Consider the following 19,237-nt stretch of genomic DNA (forward strand, 5'->3'; position numbering starts at 1 on the left):
TCGCTCCGCCCCCAGCTTATATTAATCGCGAGTCCGTACGAACCCGGCATGCTCTAGCGTCGACCCGCCCGCGTGGGTCCGTGTCGAGCCCACCTCCCGTAAAAAAAAAAACACGCACACAGTCAGCGTGCCTGTGTGCGGTGAAGAGATATGCTCGTGTGCGGTGCTATCTCGCCCTGGTCAGGGAATAAGAGTAAAGTAAAACAAATAAGGAAAAAAAGAAAAAAGAGAGAAAATAAAAATAGAAGCGCAGTATAGACAATCTGTTGTTTTAAATTCTACCAAACGTTTTTCTAAAAAAGCTTTAACTCCACTAGCGGAGAAAAACTAGTCCATATGCCTGATCGAGAAAAAAAAAATCCACTAGCGGAGCTGCTTCACCGGCCAAAGCTAGAAAAAGTACTCCACCAATAGAGCAGAGTTATACCGAACGAGCCCCTACCGCACGTCGACCTCGAGGCGCCTGGCGCAAATCTCCGTGGAAAGCGTTTGGCGGAGGCTAAAGTGGCACAGGGTCGTGCATGATTAGGACCAAAGGTGGAGGGAGACGCTCGACATCGCTGATGTGAATTCGCTTTTGGCTTAAGAGTTCGTGTTTGTTTCTGTGCTTGCTTACCGGACAACGTGCACAAAAATTGATTGGCCATCGAAGATTTTAGTATAAAGTTGGTATTACAATCTTTCTTTGTGTTAAATTTATCAGGCAACTGTTCTTGTGTGTTGCTCTTGGTCTTTGTGAGAACTACTTGTTGGTTTTCTTAGTAAGTTAATTTATATTTACATTTATATTTCAATCTCACTCTAAGTTAAATTTATCAGCTCCCGTTCATATTTTTAGGTGTTGAGATAAATCATGTCTGTATTAAAAAAAAAGTAAAACCAATTTTGTTGAGCATCTCTAACTCCAAGAGTTTCGTAGATCCCTTCCTAATCCTTGGTTTTTAGTGAAATGAGAAAAAACTCATCTCCAATAACTCCTAATCCATCCTCAAGCTATTGTACCAAATATGATACTTTCTTTGTAACCCTACCTCCTCCAGAGTATATAAGGAGAGGTAGAGGTCCCCTAACGGACAAGATCTATCTACTACATCTCAATACAATACACCAAAGACACAGGACGTAGGGTATTACGTCGATCAGACGGCCCGAACCTGTCTAAATCGCTGTCTCTGCGCCTTGTGTCACCATCCGGTTCCTGATTACGCGCACCCCCACCGACAAATCTACCATCGCGGGATACCCCTCGGTGGACTGCCGACGATATTCTGTTGACACTTGGCGCGGCAGGTAGGGGTGTGCGCTTGATCCATGGCGAGCCAGATGGACCTCAAATCAACAGCGCGTTCTCGTCATCAATCTCGTGGAGATCCATGCCGGTCCACAACGACGATTCATCGCTGGCTACACCAGCCCCCGCTACAACAGATCCGATCTCGAAACCACCTCCGAGGTCGCCTTCACCAATAACTCACCGCCCGCCAGGTGCTCGCCGTCAACGCCAACCAGATAACACCATACATCGTCGACAAGACTTTCTATCTAAAGCTAAGTCACGCTTTAATATTTTTCTAAATATTCTTCAACCTTCGTATATCGCCATAATGTTTCTCCGAACTGTTTTCTCCATATTTGCTCTCCAAACGATTTTCCGAACTCTCGAACAGTCACGTTGATGCTCGGATGCCTCTAGAGACGGCCCTGTCTTTGGCTCCTCCCTACACGTGCTACGGGCTCCGCGCTCTGCGTTATGGGTGGTCGGCAGCGGCTCCTTGGTCACGCCCGTTCCTTCTACACGTGCACGGGCTCCGCGCTCGACGTTATGGACTATGGGCTAGCTAGGGCTCGAGACTCAGCTACACACTAACTGTTCGGACGGTTTATATTAAATATAAATATATCTTCACGTCAACTGATCGCCGAACTACATACGTTGTTTCATCACCATTGCTGATTTTTCTCCAGAGTTTATTTATTTTTATATCATGTACTACCCGTTCTACATGTTTGTATTGCAGGTTCATCGTCCAGGTGACCGGACCACCTAGTGCTCGGACTTCTCCACCGATCAACTGGTCGGACCACTTGGTTCATGGATTCCGTCGCCAACCAGTTGATTGGACTGTTCGTCGGTTGCTTCTACTCAATGCTCACTTCGTCGTCGAGCAGTTGACCAGACTGTTCGTCGCTCATGCTTCATCGCCAGCTACGCTGGGAACTCCCTAGGTGGTCGGACATCGCCGGTTACGCCGAGGTCTCCTTGGTGCTCGGATCTTGCTACGTCTCATCGGTGTGCTATTAAGCTGTTCCATGCTGTTCGGATCAGGGTGCTGATCTTGGGCAGCACATCTGGGATCTTGATACGCGCATGTCAGACGACGTCGGCAAGCTTTCAGACTTCTTTGACCCTGCTACAAGATTCATTCTTCATCTTCCAGCAGGCTCAGGGACTAAGTGGGCACACTTCACCTTGCGGTGAATGTGCTTGTTCTCATCTCGAGGCTACGCCCAGGGACTGGCTGCCTGCTCGGCTGGTTTTCTACTTTATGACCCTGGCACCACGTGACTACGTCACCAACTGTCAGCCTCGGAGACTAGCTGTGGGGGTATGACCCCCAAGACATGGGTCGCACCATCAGAGGTGGCCCAGCCCATAAGATCAAGACGTGCACGGCGTTGCTCGGCGTGCTCCACAAACTATTGTATAGTACCAAATAGGATACTTTCCTTATAACCCTACCTCCTCCAGAGTATATAAGGAGAAGTAGGAGTCCCTTAGCGGACAAGATCTATCTACTACATCTCAATACAATACACCAAAGACACAGGACGTAGGGTATTACGTCGATCAGACAGCCCGAACCTGTTTAAATCGCTATCTCTGCGTCTTATGTCACCATCCGGTTCCTGATTATGCACACCCCCACCGACAAATCTACCATCGCGGGATACCCCTTGGTGGACTGCCGGCGATATTTTGTCGACACTAATACATCATGACATATATTTTCAATATATAAGTGTTTGATGTCACATATGTTATTACTTTTTTCTATAAAGTCAATTAAATTTAAGATAGTTTGATTTAAGGTGATGGAGTGAGCATCTCATGCAAGACAAGAAAAAGGATAGTCAAATTTGACGTTTGACATGGATCTCAAAATGCAAAAACAATGAAAAATGGAGGGAGCAGTCAGCAGTGACGGATGTACCTTGAGGAAAACAGCGGTTGCTGGTGGAATACTCTCAAACATATTGCCTGCGACAAACTGCACGTTGCCATCACATGGAGCACCAGCGACAACGTGCGGGAGGTCAAGCAGGCTGCACTTGAGGTGCGGGAAGGCAGCGGCGACGATGGCGGTGGCGCCACCATGCCCACCGCCGATGTCGACCAACGAGTCGATTCCACGAAACACCTCGCCGCACTCGCTCAGGAAGTGCGGCGAGGTGTTTCGTGGGATCAACTCGTTGGTCGAAGGAAGCCAAGGTCGCCGAGCTCACCTCGTCGCTGACGAGGAAGCGGGAGGCTGCCGTCAGCCTGTAGACAAGCTTATTTGGGTGGAGCGCAGTCTCAGTGAGGATCTGGGGGAGGGTGGCGCCGCCGCCGTGGCGGTGGATCGCGTCCGGGATGCGGAGGTCCAGCGCCACGGCGAGAGCCATCGATTTGGCGAAGCACAGGGACTGGTGCCAGAGCTCGACGTAAGCTTGGAGCAAGTCCTGGCTGCTCTCCTCCACGAGTGCCATCGCGTCCACGTATCTATGTCCCGTATCTATACGCTGCTGGCTGGCTAATTCGGGTTCTCGATTGCTAGCGCTAGGCAGTTTATGGTCTCGTTCGCTGGTATGAAACTTGGCTAAAACTGACTGAAAATATTGTTCCGGCTGAATTGTTGTGAGAGAAAAATACTGTTTCGGCTGAAAAAAAAAAGTCGAACAAGTTGAATATGAGGTAAGCCAAACAGGACATATATAGTGTTATGCTTGATGAGGTGCTCTAAAAGTCTAAAATTCTCTCATATCTCTTCCACTCGTTATCATCGAATGCCAAGTTAATCGCTCCGCCCCCAGCTTATATTAATCGCGAGTCCGTACGAACCCGGCACGCTCTAGCGTCGACCCGCCAGCGTGGGTCCGTGTCGAGCCCCACCTCCGTAAAAAAAACACGTACACAGTCAGCGTGCCTGTGTGCGGTGAAGAGATATGCTCGTGTGCGGTGCTATCTCGCCCTGGTCAGAGAATAAGAGTAAAGTAAAACAAATAAGGAAAAAAAGGAAAAAAGAGAGAAAATAAAAATAGAAGCGCAGTATAGACAATCTGTTGTTTTAATCCACGAGAAGAAGCTATTCTACCAAACATTTTTCTAAAAAAGCTTTAACTCCACTGCCGGAGCAAAAACTAGTCCATATGCCTGATCGTGAAAAAAAAAATCCACTAGTGGAGCTGCTTGACCTGGCAAAGCTAGAAAAAAAATACTTCACCAATAAATCAGAGTTATACCAAACGAGTCCTTACCGCACGTCGACCTCGAGGCACCTTGCGCAAATCTCCGCGGAAAGCGTGCGCCGGAGGCTAAAGTGGCACAGGATCGTGCATGATTAGGACCAAAGGTGGAGGGAGACGCTCGACATGGCTGATGTGAATTCGCTTTTGGCTTAAGAGTTCGTGTTTGTTTCTGTGCTTGCTTACCGGACAACGTGCACAAAAATTGATCGGCCATCCTAGATTTTAGTATAAAGTTCGTATTACAATCTTTCTTTGTGTTAAATTTATCAGGCGACTGTTCTTGTGTGTTGCTCTTGGTCTTTGTGAGAACTACTTGTTGGTTTTGTTAGTAAGTTAATTTATATTTATATTTCAATCTCACTCTAATTTAAATTTATCAGCTCCCGTTCATATTTTTAGGTGTTGAGATAAATCATGTCTGTATTAAAAAAAGTAAAACCAATTTTGTTGAGCATCTCTAACTCCAAGAGTTTTCTAGATCCCTTCCTAATCCTTGGTTTTTAGCGAAATGAGATAAAAAAAACTCATCTCCAATAACTCCTAATTCATCCTCCTAATCTTTTAAAACTTGGAAAAGTCATCATGTTCCGCGTAAAGTTATGTGTTTCCGACTTGTGCGTATCTTCTCTCCCCGCGCGTGTTTGTCGGTGAATCTAAAGGTGAAATGACGTGGAAAGAATAAAGAGTGGGAAATGGTTCCTGTTGTAAATGTACAAGAGATAAAGAATATATAAAAGTGCTTAGGATAATTTAGAAATAGTATAGGATTCCTAATGTGAAATTGTGTTTTATATTTTAGGACTGGATTATTAGAAACTCTTAAAGATAGCCTTCTTTGTTGCTTCCAATATTTTTTTAGGAGTTGTAAAACTCTATGTTTTTTGGAAGAAAATATTGGATACTCTTCGAGATACTCTATTTCTATAAACTAGATCTGCACAATATATAGGTGATAAAGATTATGAAACGAGCTTTATATTTTCTAGAGAATTAGATTTATAAATTTCTTAATATGTTCGTCTGATACAAGCACGTGCGTTGTTGTAGGGGTGGGCAAAAATTTGTCACCCCATGTGATGCACGTGCATATATCTAATATAAATATTCAAACCATTAGCATTAAAGTTATCAGCTAAAATTAATACTAGTGAATTTAAATAGATCTGCTAATAAACCCTCTAATTATTAGCTAGGCCTCCTAACTAATAATTTTATTAGCTGAATTAGTTGTTAATAGATGCTAATACTTCATATACATCCTTAAACTCACTGTCCAACTACCTATTAGCAGGTGAATCCACAAGACCTCCTACTAAAAATTAGCTAGCTAAAAAAAACAGTATTAGCTATTAGCAAGTAAATTTTTAGTATTAATGTATCAAACATGCCTTTAGCTAACATATATCTGTCATCAACCCTTCTCCTTCTTGTTTCTCCCTAGGCAAAGCGCGCATGTTCATCAAACTCCTTTGTCTTCCCACCTATTGAGACCGGGTGGTGGCGGCCCTCGGCTGCTAGGTGTCTTGCTGGCACCGACGATGGCAAGAATAAGGGTTTGCCTACTTGGTTTCGATGAACTCGCGACATCATAGAAGAAAACGCTAGAGGATGGTGGGAAGTGGGAACTCGCGTTGGTGGAGGGCAATGGCTTCAGGTGTGGTGGAGGGCATCGGCTTCAAGGGAGGTAGAGTTCTCCATAAGGTGGTGAAAGTAGGCAGCTCTGGCTAACTCGTAGCGGCAGACAACAGCGGTTTTAGTGGAGTGCTCCAGAGAGCGATAGAGGGAGCAGCTCTAACAAACTTGCGGCGTTGGAAGGAGCGGATGAATTTGCTGTGCATGGTGGAGGCCGGTATCTTCAAGGGCAGGACCGCGAGAGGGAGAAAGAAGGAGGAGGTGGATGAGGAGGAGGGGAAGGTATAAGACTGCAAGAGATAAAGAGACCCACACCTTTTGGTTTCCATCTAATGACTAAAAAATCTAACAGATACAGGCCATCTAAATCTATTGGCAGATATAGCAATTCCTATAATAATTCTAGGCTTTCTTTTAATTTGAAATGATATTGTATAGATACTATTCTAGAAAATGTGCAATAGAGTATAGACAATATTATTGTCATAACAAATAAACTTACAACTAGCTAGGATGAGGCTTTTTCATTAAATTAAAAATTCGGTTGAGACAACACGTCCAATTGAGTTGCTCATGAGTTAGCTTAATTAGCAAAGAGAATGGTGCATTGTGATGTGTGCGCCAATTAAGTCTTTTGCCAGACTCTTATTGGGTCCTAAAATTGCTTGAACACCTTGTATTTCAGCCTTTTTTAAATAAATAAATCGGTTGAGATAACACGTTCACTTGACTTGCTCATGAGTTAGCTTAATTAGCAAAGAGTGATGCATTGTGATGTGTGGCGTCTTTTGCCAGACTCCTTATTTGATCCTAAAATTGTTTGGATACCTTGTATTTCACGATAGAAGGAGCATGTTGTAGGCAGAGGTGCGGTGAAAAATATTCACGGGTAGGTCAAATGGCTGAACCTAACAACTACTCTTAGGGCATGTTTAGATGTTTTAGTCTAAAAAACTATGGTATAAAAAACAGTAGTTTTATAAGCCAAAGATGTGCAAACCGTGGTTTACAAAAAAAAAAACTCAAGAGGATTTACTAAAACTCCAGAAATAACCACAATTTATATAATACTATATATGTAGTTTTAAAAACTAACAGGTTTGATGAATCCAAACACAGTTTGAACAACCTACAAAACTGTAGTATTTTTCCAATACCTAAAAAAAACTTCACAGCCAAACACGCTTATTCTTTGTGTGTGTGTGTGTGGGGGGGGGGGGGGGGGGGGGGGGGGGGGGGGGGGTGGGGCGGGCACGGTATATGATTGGTAGTATCATCATGTTAGCTTACCAATTCACAATTGGCGACGGTAGGAAATCAAAATTCTGGGATACAACATTGATGCTTGCAAGTCATGCCCCAAAAGATTACTTCCTCTGGTCATAGATTCTTAATACTTTGATTGGCATATGGTCATTTAAAAAAAATACTATCAATAGTTTCCAAAATATCTAGTTTGAAAAAAATCTTATATATGGATTTGTCTTGGGAAGTACTTCCATAGTATCATATTTAATTTGAAAAAAAGTCACAACACTTGATTTTGTTCTAGAAAATAAACAGTGAAATAATTAAAATAATTAGGTAAAAAGAAAACATTGGCTAATAAATAAGTTTTTTTTTATCTACGCCATTACAATTCTCCAAGTTTTGAAATACACTATTACAATTCACCTATTCAGAGATCTTTCATTATAATTCCATCACTCCTCAATCCATGCCATTTTCTACACCTCTCACGAACATGGGCCCACTGTCATGCACATATACCTACAGAAATATGAGTACAGGCCCAGTGCGCGCGAGCGGAGTGATGGCGCTCGCCCGCGACAACCTGCCTCAAGGGAGGAACGTGTTGGGCGCGGTGGACACGCATGCCATGGCCACCTGTAGCAACGCCACCATCTCCTCCGCAACGTCCATGGCGAGGACGTTGTGGCCGAGGAGAAGCATGCCGGCGTCGTCTCGGTCAGAGATGCAGTACGTGAACCGGTGCGTCCTGACTTGCGTCACGAAGGTGAGTGTGCCCCTATTCATGCCTTGCAGCAGACCATTGCGACGCCGTTGGGGGAGGAGTCATATGCGATGGACATGCAGTCGAACGCAGACCGCAACAACCGCGTCGACAGGTCCCAGGAGCTGCACTGCGTGAAGCAACAGGGCATGGCAGCGTCGGCCATGGCGCTTCCCTGCACCCCGTCGCGCAGAGCAGGCAGGAGAGCTCACTGCCAGTGTCAAGCCAGGAGAGCTCCCTGGTGGAACCGCAGCTTCCTTGGAGGTCGCGACAGTGCCCCAGCCGGCACCTGTCACGCGCGCAGGGGGAACGCGCGACGACCGACGCCCAACCTCGGTGGTTCGCCAGCGACGGACCACAACCGTGGCACAGCGACGATTTTGGACTTTGCAGGTGTTGACAGTGAAAATGTCATAAATATACACACTCAAAACACCGTCAACAGCCTCAGATCAAAAGAAGAATAACATGACATGAGCATATTTTATCAATAACAAGTTCCACTTGTACCTTGGGGTATTTTTCTATGGGGTATGAAATTGGGGACAAATGAGCCCGTGGGACCCCCATAGGGGGGTCGACCGAACCCCCCTTGGGCCCACCAAACCATGCCAAGTCACCATGATCCATGTGAAGTATCCCAAAATGATCCTCAGCCCTTGGATCCACTTTGTGTTTTCTCTCAACGGTTCAAGATCAAGTCACATAGATCCATGGGCCTACAAGGAAGCAAAACCGACATGACAACATCATCTAAGGTGTCCAACCTCCACTATGACATGTGGGCCACCCTTCTAGAAGGAAGGGAGGAGGCCCACGAGTCATAGGGGTTCGGTCGACACCCTTCCTCACTCCACCGCCTTATGCCTCCATGCACTCCGGTGATCTCCACCCTTGATTCAATGGCGGTTTGATCCAATGGCTCATGATGAAGATCACTTGGAACGATGATGTGGCACAGGAGTAGCCCCTACCCCATCTTCACCTACAAATAGAGGCTCATTTCTCCACCTTCAACTCATGCCTTCAAGCTCCAAGTGAAGACTAGTGTAGTTCCACTCTATCGTCTTAGTAGTGTAGTCTAGTGTGGGAGTTAGAGTTGAGTCGAGCTTGCTCGAGGTTTCTGGAGTTGTCTTCTAGAGAGTCTGGTATAGCCCTTATACCTTTCCCTTTTTAGTAAGACTTTTACTTTATTCAATATAGTTATATTCTTGCTTTACTTTACTTAGTCTTTACTTGTGTAATATTATATTTGTTATAGTACTATTGTGCCTTATCATATAGTTGTTATATACTAGATTGTCATCCTATAACCCACATTTGTATGCAATTATCGCCTATCATAGGGTGCTCTAATTGATCTGTGTGTGCACAATTAGAGTAGTGAGATAAGGTGTAAGCGTGGTGCCTATACATTATCATGCATTTAATTGGTTATCGCTTGTTGCATGGATAGAATGTGGTAGCTAGCAAGTGGTGATAACCTTGTATAGTCTTTGTATTCCACCACGTAGGCAAGTTCTTAAAAGGTAAGGCCCCATTACAAGGTAGCCGCTTCGGATAAGGATTTTGTCTCCTATTGTTCGCCTATCGCCTAGCATACATGTTGTAAGGTATCAATCTATAGATCACAATTGTGTGATTAAGTTAAGTTCATATGAGTAGAGTTTGAAGCACAGGACTACTTTACTTGCTCGTTGTCCTCCCACCTAGCTATACTTTACTAATTATCTTTTATTATCTTTATCTTGGCTTGTTGCATCAACCCTTTCTATTATATTTCGATTACCCCCTTACACTAGTTGATACTAAGTTGTGGTATATATAAGGATCTCTCTTTTACTATATTATCATTCCTAGCTAGCGATTTTCCTTGGGATAAAATAAATAACGATATCTTGAAATACTCCTGGGTGAAGTGCTACAGTGCTATATTCTATGCGCTTGCGGAATCATCCAATAGACAAAAGAAATACCAACAACAGACACCAGCGGCACTAGCCAAATGCCCATGGATATGTCGTGGCGATGGTGATGGTGGCGCTGGCTGGCTCCGTCACGGAGGAGATGGTGGTGCTGCTATAGGTGGCCATGGTGTGCGTGTCCACCGTGCTCGGCGTGCTCCTCCAATGAGGTAGGCCGTCGCGGGTAAGCGCCACCGCTCCGTCTTGCGCGCTGGCCGCTGCGGTCAACCGCGGCTGCCCTGCCTCGCACGCAGTGGGTCTGTACGCATACGTGCCTAATAGTGTGCCCATATACACGAGAAGTGTAGAAAATGGTCTAAATGAGGGAGATATGGAATTATAATGACAGATCTCTGAATAGGCGAATTGTAATAAACTATCTCAAAACTTGAAGAATTGTAATGACATGATCTAAAAACACAATAAATAAATGAATCCCGAGCATCACGGGCATGCCTCATGTGGTCATGCTATTCTCGCAAGCGGACATGTGACGGAGAATATGTTGCTAATAAGGTCAAAATTTTGAACATGTGCCAAGAAAATTGGCAGTTTGGCACGCAAATGAGCTCAATCGATCGCTCGTTGGCCACAGAGACAAATAATTTATAGCCATGGTCCACGATCGTGCCTCGGTTTCAAACTGGCAGGAATAAACTATCGGCGTTCCAAAAAAAAAAAGGAATAAACTATCGGCGGCAGCGGCGAGATACCAGGATTGACTGGAAATTAAGTAGCGGCAATAATTGCAGTGGTTAGAAGGAACGAACCCAGGAAATTTCTAGAACAGTAGCTTTAAAGCAGTTCAGATTTATCCTGTGGTGAAAGACACCAAATCTGGAGGGCTGGTTTGGAACAGATGAATCTACACCTAGTAATAAAAAGATAAAATTTCGGACATAACTTTTTTTTCTGCCATAACTTTTTTTTTCGGCCTCTTTTTTCACTCCGGTATGTTTGTATATTTTTTTTTCTATTCTAGTTCGGGTTCTATCCGTATTATTTTTTTCCTACATTTTTTTTGTCCTCCAGTTTGTCTTCTTAGAGTCTGTATCAAATTAGGATAGGACTCAAACTAATCGATAAATTATTTATCTATATTTAATAATAATGAGACAAAATTTATCTCCACCTATATTTTGGTTTGACCATCCCTTAACTAACTTTGTAAATGTGGAAAACCGTATATAGCCCTTCTCTATATATAACTAGGAATCATAATCCAATTAGATCTCTCCGATTTCAGGTGAATAAAAATCTTAATCCAAATAGGAAAAAATATAATAATATGGATAACTAGGAATTTTATATTAATCTAATTAGATCTCTCCAACTCTAAATAACCGGAATAGGAATCTTAATCCAAATAAAAAATATAAGAATAGAAATCTAATAAAAGGAAAGAAGAGTAGAATTTCTTTGTTTATTTTCTTTTCTGTTCAGTGAGGAAACCGCCAACACCTGTCAAAAGAAAACGGAAAAAAACACAAGCCTACTCGTACACCTGTGGGGAAAAAGCAAAAAATACAAGCTAGCCAGGGATAGTACACCAAGATCCCATATTATATATATATATATATATTATATAAATAAATAAATAATAGAAAATCATATAAATTATAATAAATAGATAGATAATAGAAAAGTAACGGCATCGTACCACATGTTTTATATGATCTATAATAAAGAATTATATTCAACGAGTAGTTGACACCTTAGAGTTTACCGGACAAAAGAAGTGTAAAACCATGGCATTGTATATATTAGATTAATTTGCATATTATATATATATATATATAATATAATATAAAATATCTAATGTCCATGTTAGAGAAATCCGCATCCATGCATGGTAGAGAGTTTGATTCAAAATGAAATGAAAATGATGATGCAATCACTGTAGAGTCTGATTCTAAGACAAAACACGTCTATACAAGTTTGTAGGCCTGAACATAATTAACCAAAACCGAAAGAACCAAAAACAAAAAATTTAGTTCCTGATATTGAGGAACCGCAATAACCAAAGAAAATTTGGGTTGACAAATTTTTATGAGTCCTTTAAAAGAGTCACCAAACTCGATATCTACCAACACATGGATACTATAAAGTTAAAGTTATGATATCATTATGGATACATCTTTGTGCCTTATGATTAAACAAAAAAATTCTAGCAAGACTTGTTTTACCTTATCATTAGATAGTTTTTCTAGTAGAAAATAAAAAAAAAGAAAACATAGAATAACACAGAAATGTATCCACAAAATAGAGAAATGGAAAAATAAAAAAAACTATACAAATTGGTGTCCGGAACGGAGGAACCAAGAGCAAAGGAAATTCGCTAATCCTAGCGCCCGGACGTCTGGCGCATGAGACACGTCCGGATGTCGCGCCCTTCCCAAACCCATCCGCTCCCTGCGAGAATAGAACGGAACGCCGCTCTCTTCCCAAACCCGCCCGACCTCCCACAGGAATAGAACGGATCCCACCTACACTCCTCCCCCTAGCATCACCCCGTTCCCCCACTGCACCCCCGTCCCAGGAGCACGAAAATACTTCAAGTGCAACATCTCAAGACATGGAAAAACTATGTAGTGCAACATCAGAATATGAATTCTGCAACATGGAAAAAAATATGTAGTGCAACATCAAAAATATGTAGTGCGACATTGAAAAATATGTACTGCAACATCGAAAAAATATGTATTGCAACAACGAAAATTATGTACTGCAACATAAAAAAATATGTACTACAACTGCAACATAAAAAAAATATACTGCAACATCGAAAATTATGTGCTACAACATCAAAAATTGTGTACTGAAACATCTCAAGCAGTAGTACCGCAACATCGTAAAGACATCTGTTGCAACGACCCAAAAATCTCATTGTAACATTAAAAAATCATCTGTTGCAACATCCAAAAAAACCCATTGCAATACGGGAGAAACAACAAAAAAGCATACAAAATAGCCCCTGACCCATCAGCTCAAGCTCGCCGGAGAGAGGAGGAAATAGGGCTCTAGAGCTTGCCAAAACCCTAGCCACTACCACATCCCCTCAGATCTAGAGGAGGAGGAGGGCTCATATCTAGAGAAAGACCAACCTACCTCATCGAAGTCGCTGGTGGGGGGAGCAGGAGCCGGGTCACTAGGGGCGTTGGGTAGCAGGTTGCGGAGGGGGGAGAGTGTAAGATGATTTAGCTATAGTAATGCCTAGCAACGTGATCATGTAGATAGATCGAGATGGTAGCACGTGAGACACAGAGATTTATACTAGTTCAAGGCTATCGATGGGGAACCCTACGGGCCCCTCCATAGACCGTACTACAGGGAAGTGGGCCTTGGTAATAAGGCCCACAGCCCAATCGCCAAGAAGAGCACGGAGCAAAGCAACGTGCAAGATCAAAACTCCAATTCAGACTATACAAGGAAAGGCGCCCGAAGCATAGCTTAGGACTCTGACCTTGTATCTGAGTAGAACACAAACAACTCCTCTCAGCACCTGGACTATAAAGGGCTGGTGAGGATATCCCTTATAAACGACTAAACACATACCCAATACTTAAAGCAATACGACGCAAACAGGCTAACGCCGAACTGGACGTAAGGTTATTACTCGACCAAGTTGAGGGCCCAAACCAGTATGAATCGTGAGTCTCTTTGCATAACCGCCGAGTTCCACTATTCGCCGAAGCCTGAAAAACTATCCCGGGTACCCCCGTGGCAGGCTATCGGTGGTAAAACACCAACAACTGGCGCGCCAGGTAGGGGCTTTCGACAAATTTTTTCTCGAGAGCTCGGCGGACCTCGACCTCAAGATGGCTTTTCCGGCGGAAACAACCTTCGTCTTCGGATCCTGGATCTATGAGGCTAACAACGATGGCAAGCTATGTACCCGTCTCCAAGAAGAAAAAGAACTCGACAACAAAGTTGAATATGAACTCGCCGAGAAGATGATGAAACTTTCAACTTCGGATCCAACTCAGAATGAAGAAGAAAGCAGATACGAAACTGACTCTGAGAAAGAGATGCAACCCGACTCCAAGACAATCTTCACAGCGAAAGAGCCAAGCCTAATTGGACCTGGAGACGCAACAACGATCGTGATGGAATACAACACGTACGACTCTAAGAAGAACTCAGGAACGTACGTACTATACAACACAGCATCAATCTACCAACACTTTACCCAAGACAAGATGAACTCAGCAAGAAAAATACTCCTAGAGGGAGCACAAGAAGGGATGATCATGACAATTACCCCACAAGATTGTGTGGTGCATTGGCCGGGTTCTTTCACCTCAAGCAAAGCCTAGACTAGCACGTACAATGAAGAACTACCTTATCAAGAGGGAAAAGAACTCGGATCTAGCTCAGAAACTACCGATAGCTCAACCAAATGAAGGATGAAGTACCGTACAAGAAGAGCTTAGAAGAAGTACACTGTATACATGGTGGAGCAGTTAGAACAACCTTTGGAACCACCACAGATACCAGATATAAAATCTTCAGATGAATCAGAAGGCAACATCTCACCAGATGAGAAAAGTGATAGCAACGAAAATGATGAGCAAAGGCTAGCAAGACTAAAGAAGAATAAAATGAAGGCTGGAAGAAGGAACAGGGCTAAACAAAGGAAGCAAATCTGGAATAAGTACATGGCGAAACTAACGGAATACAACAGAAAGAAGGCAGAAAGAGAAGCCGCAAAAAGTACAAAAAGGGAAAGAATTGAAGAATTAACAAAGGAGTTGCACACCCTCACGAATAACGGAAAAACAAAGGAAGATCAGAAGAAAGAAGACGGGGGATCAGAAAAACAACCCGGCAAAGAAGTTCCACAGGAGCCACAAGGAGAGGAACCACCCAAAAAATCAAGTTTTCAATGGCTAGGACCAGTAGAGAGTGCTGATGTTAATGGAAGGCAGGAACATTACTCAAAGCAACAAGAAAGAGGCAAACCAGAATTGAGCCAACACTACCAAGAAATATCAAGAAGATTTGACAAAGAAGATGACTACGGAGAGTCCGAGTTAAAAGAAGACAGGTCTTATTATAGAAGGGCAAGATCACCAGGCTACGGAAGAACGGAACCATACGACATATTCCCTTGTTTCGTAGGAAGACTACAAACATTGAAGCTACCACACAAATTTAAACCAGCAAATCATTCCAAGTACGATGGCAAAGTAGAACCAAGACAATGGCTAAGAGTTTATTCCCAATCTATTGAGTTAGCCAGAGGAGATGACGACATCATGGCTCTATTTTTCCCAATGGCCCTCGAAGCAATGCCACTACAATGGTTTGACAAATTGAGGCCAAGATCAATCAGATATTGGGAAGACTTGCAAGAAGCTTTCTGCAACAACTTTGTAGGCATTATTATCCATCTAATGACCATAGCCGAGTTGAAAGGAGTAAGGCAAAGGAGAGGAGAAAGTCTAAGGGAATACATTAGAAGATTCAGAGAATTCAGGGCTCAAGTCCACGACATTACCGATAGAGAAGTGATAGAAGCCTTTGCGAAAGGAATCTTAGCAAACTGGCAATACAAAGACTATTTCAATGAGAACCCAAGAACAAATGAAGATTTCAAGAGGATTGTTGAAAAGCTGATTTCATCAGAAGAAAGAACCCGGCATCGGTTTGCTAGGGACAACCTAGAAAATAGAAGACCTGATTATAGACAGCAAGACAAAAGGCCAAGGTAGGACAACCTGGTGGCAACCACAGACACCAAGAGAAGATACAATGACAATAGCAACGGTGGCAATTACAATGGCAACTACAACAATAACAACAACAGTAACAACAGCGGGTACAACAGTAATAGCAACTATCGGAGCAACAACTACCAAGGAAGAGAACCAGAAAACATAAAGAACATGCCATGTCACATACACCTAGGAACCAGACACAAGTTAGTTGAATGCAACACTTTTCAGCGGCAATTCATGAAGAGAGAAAACAGGAATCAAAACAACTCAGAGCAAAAGCAAGAAGAATCCAAGAAGAAAAAGGAAGCTGAAGAAGATTATCAAGAACCCAAATGCCAATTAGCAGTTATATTTTTAGGTGTTCCTAACACACGAAGCAAAAGGCAAGAAAAACTAGCTCACAGAGCCATCATGGCAGCTGAACCAGCCACCCCAAGATATCTAGATTAGTCAGAGTACCCCATCCACTTCGCAAGAGAAGACCAATGGACCAGTGCAGCAAACATAGGATGCTACCCGCTGGTACTAGGTCCAACTATCGCAGGAGTGGTAGTAACTAAAGTACTCATCGACGGAGGAGCCGGGCTCAACATAAATTTCATAGATACTCTCAGAAGGATGAATCTGAATTGTGAAGAACTAATGACACCAACAAGCACACCATTCTATGGAATAGTACCTGGCAGAGCAGCTATGCCACTCGGATAGATAACCCTACCAGTCACCTTTGGCACACCAGACAAATACCGGACGAAATTCATCAAATTCGAAGTTGTAGACTTTGAATCATGCTACCACGCAATACTTGGGAGACCAGCTTTAACAAAATACATGGCAGTGCCACACTATCCATAACTACTACTCAAGATGCCAACAACAAAGGGCGTATTATCATTGAAAGGAGATCTAAAGAAAGCACATGATTGCGACGTACAAGCAATACAAATATTCGAAAGATTACAAGACATAAAGAAAGGAAAGGAGATTGCAATACTAGCCAACGAAATGAGCCCAGATGAGATTCAAATACCGGCTAAGAAGCCAAGCAACTTTGCACCACCAAAAGAAGCCGCTACCAAGACTATTGACTTATTGACTAGTGACCTGGAGAAGACGGCAATCGTTAGTGCAAATCTCGATCCCAAATAGGAACTCGCGCTCACCAACTTTCTTCGGGACAACAAAGATATCTTCGCTTGGAAGACGGCCGATATGCCAGGGGTCCCAAGAAAGTTGGTTGAGCACATAATTGATGTGAACAAAGGGTCCAAACCCATTAAGCAGAAGCTATGAAGATTCGCTCCACATAGAAAAGCAGCAATAAAAAAAGAGATCACCAAGCTCATGGCAGCGGGATTCATCAGAGAAATAATCAACCTGGATTGGCTTGCCAACCCAGTCCTAGTTGAGAAGAAGAATTCAAAAGAATGGTGCATATGCATTGACTACACAGACCTCAACAAAAATTGCTCAAAAGATCCATATGTTCCACCAAGGATTGATCAAATCATCGACTCAATAGCAGGATCAGCCCTATTATCCTTTCTGGATTGCTACTCGGGCTATCATAAAATATCCCTTAGAGAAGAAGACCAAAGCAAGACATCGTTCATTACACCTTTTGGGGCATATTGCTACAAATCAATGCCTTTTGGGCTAAAAATGCAGGGACAACATATCAAAGAACAATTCAAACTTGTTTGGGGAATCAAGTCAGAAGAAACACAGAAGCATACATTGATGATGTAGTAATCAAGACAAAAGAACCCGGATCATTGATAGAAGACCTCGAAGAGACTTTCAAGAATCTAAAAGCATGGCAGTGGAAGCTAAACCCCACAAAGTGTGTTTTTGGGGTCCCATCAGGACAACTACTCGGATTTCTATTCAGCAACCGAGGAATTGAAGCAAGTACAAAGCAGGTTAAAGCCATCATGGATATGAAACCTCCAAAGAAAGTTAAAGACATACAGAAGCTTATAGGATGCATGGCAGCACTCAACAAATTCATCTCCCGGCTAGGAGAAAAAGGGCTACCTTTTTTCAAATTATTGAAAAAGGCAGGAAATTTTGAATGGACAGAAGAGGCAAAAGAAGCATTCCAAAAGTTAAAAGAATACCTGGCATCATCACCAGTAATGACACCACCAAAAGGCAAAGAGGACATAATGCTATACATTACAGCAACCAAAAATGTTGTCAGCACAGCAATTGTGGTTGAGAGAGAAGAACCCGGACACGCTTACAAAGTGCAGAGACCAGTCTATTACATAAGCGAAGTACTAACAGAATCAAAAGTGAGATACCCACACATGCAAAAACTACTTTATGCAGTGTTGATATCATCAAGAAAGCTGAGACATTATGTCCATGAACACAAGATTACAGTGGTAACCAATTTTCCACTTCAAGACATTCTACGCAACAAAGATGCAACAAGTCAGATATCAAAATGGGCAGTAGAACTCAGTGCTCTCAACCTAGACTTCAAACCAAGAACAGCAATCAAATCTCAAGCATTATCCGACTTCATTGCTGAATGGATAGAAATCAGTCAAAAAGAACCTAAACCAATACTTGATCATTGGAAAATGTATTTTGACGGTTCCCTAAAGTTAGGAGGAGCCGGAGCAGGAGTGTTATTCATATCACTAGAAGGAAGATAGTTAAAGTATGTGCTACAAATACTTTGGCAGGCGACTAACAATGAAGCAGAATATGAAGCAGTAATACATGGTCTAAGAGTTGCAAGCTCACTTGGGATCAAAAGGCTACTTGTCTACGGTGATTCAACTGTAGTAATCAATCAAGTCAACAAGGATTGGGATTGTACAAAAGATAATATGGATGCGTACTATGTAGAAGTCAAAAAATTAGAGAAAAATTTCCAAGGGCTCAAAATCCATCATGTACTAAGGGATTCCAATGTTGCAGCAGATGTGCTAGCCAAATTGGGATCAGATAGAGCAAAAGTACCACCTAGTATATTTGTAGAAGAACTCACAGCTCCATCCATCAAACAACTCGGGAACACAGAAAAAGAAAAGGAAACAACAGATCCAATGGAAATAGATCAAGCAGAAGAAGCAGACCAATCAAGATAGATCATGGTCATACAAAATGATTGGAGACAAACATACATTGATTTTATCAAAGAGAAGAAACTACCCGAAGACAAAGCAGAAGCAACCCGAGTTATATGAAGAAGCAAAAACTACGTTCTGGTGGGAGACAAACTATACAAAAGAGCAGCATCATCTAGAGTACTACTTAAATGTGTTCCAACAGATAAAGGAAAGGAAATCTTGGATGAAATCCACTCAGGATGTTGTGGAAATCATGTAGCCTCTAGGACACTGGTCGGCAAAGCATTCAGAACCGGGTTCTATTGGCCAACAACA

The 19,237-nt window shown here is 42.8% G+C and overlaps 3 protein-coding genes across 4 annotated transcripts in view; 2 read left to right on the plus strand and 1 right to left on the minus strand.

Moving 5' to 3' along the window:
* LOC136529852 (uncharacterized) overlaps nt 1–7,964 on the plus strand; it is a 32,240-nt gene extending 24,276 nt beyond the window's left edge. The window contains exon 5 of one of the 2 annotated variants that reach the window (XM_066522938.1): nt 7,915–7,964. The gene's annotated coding sequence lies outside the window, so the exon portion shown is untranslated. Of the gene's footprint in view, nt 1–2,018; nt 2,942–7,914 lie in introns of those variants that run through there. The other variant, XM_066522913.1, reaches the window with a different exon arrangement.
* Nucleotides 123–3,747, minus strand: LOC136537058 (5-pentadecatrienyl resorcinol O-methyltransferase-like). The gene is made up of 3 exons (XM_066529151.1): nt 3,505–3,747; nt 3,213–3,428; nt 123–176 (listed from the first exon to the last, which is right to left on the minus strand). The coding sequence occupies exons 1-3, from the start codon at nt 3,745–3,747 to the stop codon at nt 123–125; spliced, it is 513 nt and encodes a 170-aa protein (XP_066385248.1).
* A 6,603-nt stretch (nt 7,965–14,567) lies between the features above and the next one.
* LOC136537059 (uncharacterized) lies at nt 14,568–17,577 on the plus strand. Its single transcript, XM_066529153.1, has 2 exons — nt 14,568–15,163; nt 17,505–17,577. The coding sequence occupies exons 1-2, from the start codon at nt 14,568–14,570 to the stop codon at nt 17,575–17,577; spliced, it is 669 nt and encodes a 222-aa protein (XP_066385250.1).
* The last annotated feature ends 1,660 nt before the right edge of the window (nt 17,578–19,237 follow it).

This window comes from Miscanthus floridulus, chromosome 2 (genome assembly GCF_019320115.1).
Source record: "Miscanthus floridulus cultivar M001 chromosome 2, ASM1932011v1, whole genome shotgun sequence".
Taxonomy (NCBI): domain Eukaryota; kingdom Viridiplantae; phylum Streptophyta; class Magnoliopsida; order Poales; family Poaceae; genus Miscanthus; species Miscanthus floridulus.

What these genes read in the sequence shown, in the direction of transcription:
- LOC136537058 (XM_066529151.1), bottom strand. Translation starts at nt 3,747, where the DNA reads ATGGCACTCGTGGAGGAGAGCAGCCAGGACTTGCTCCAAGCTTACGTC. An exon ending in GCTTCCTCGTCAGCGACGAG is followed by an intron (nt 3,429 to 3,504) that starts GTGAGCTCGGCG and finishes TTCCTGAGCGAG; the next exon opens with TGCGGCGAGGTGTTTCGTGG. An exon ending in CAACCGCTGTTTTCCTCAAG is followed by an intron (nt 177 to 3,212) that starts GTACATCCGTCA and finishes TTCCCTGACCAG; the next exon opens with GGCGAGATAGCACCGCACAC.
- LOC136537059 (XM_066529153.1), top strand. Translation starts at nt 14,568, where the DNA reads ATGGTGGAGCAGTTAGAACAACCTTTGGAACCACCACAGATACCAGAT. An exon ending in TCCGAGTTAAAAGAAGACAG is followed by an intron (nt 15,164 to 17,504) that starts GTCTTATTATAG and finishes CTAAAAATGCAG; the next exon opens with GGACAACATATCAAAGAACA.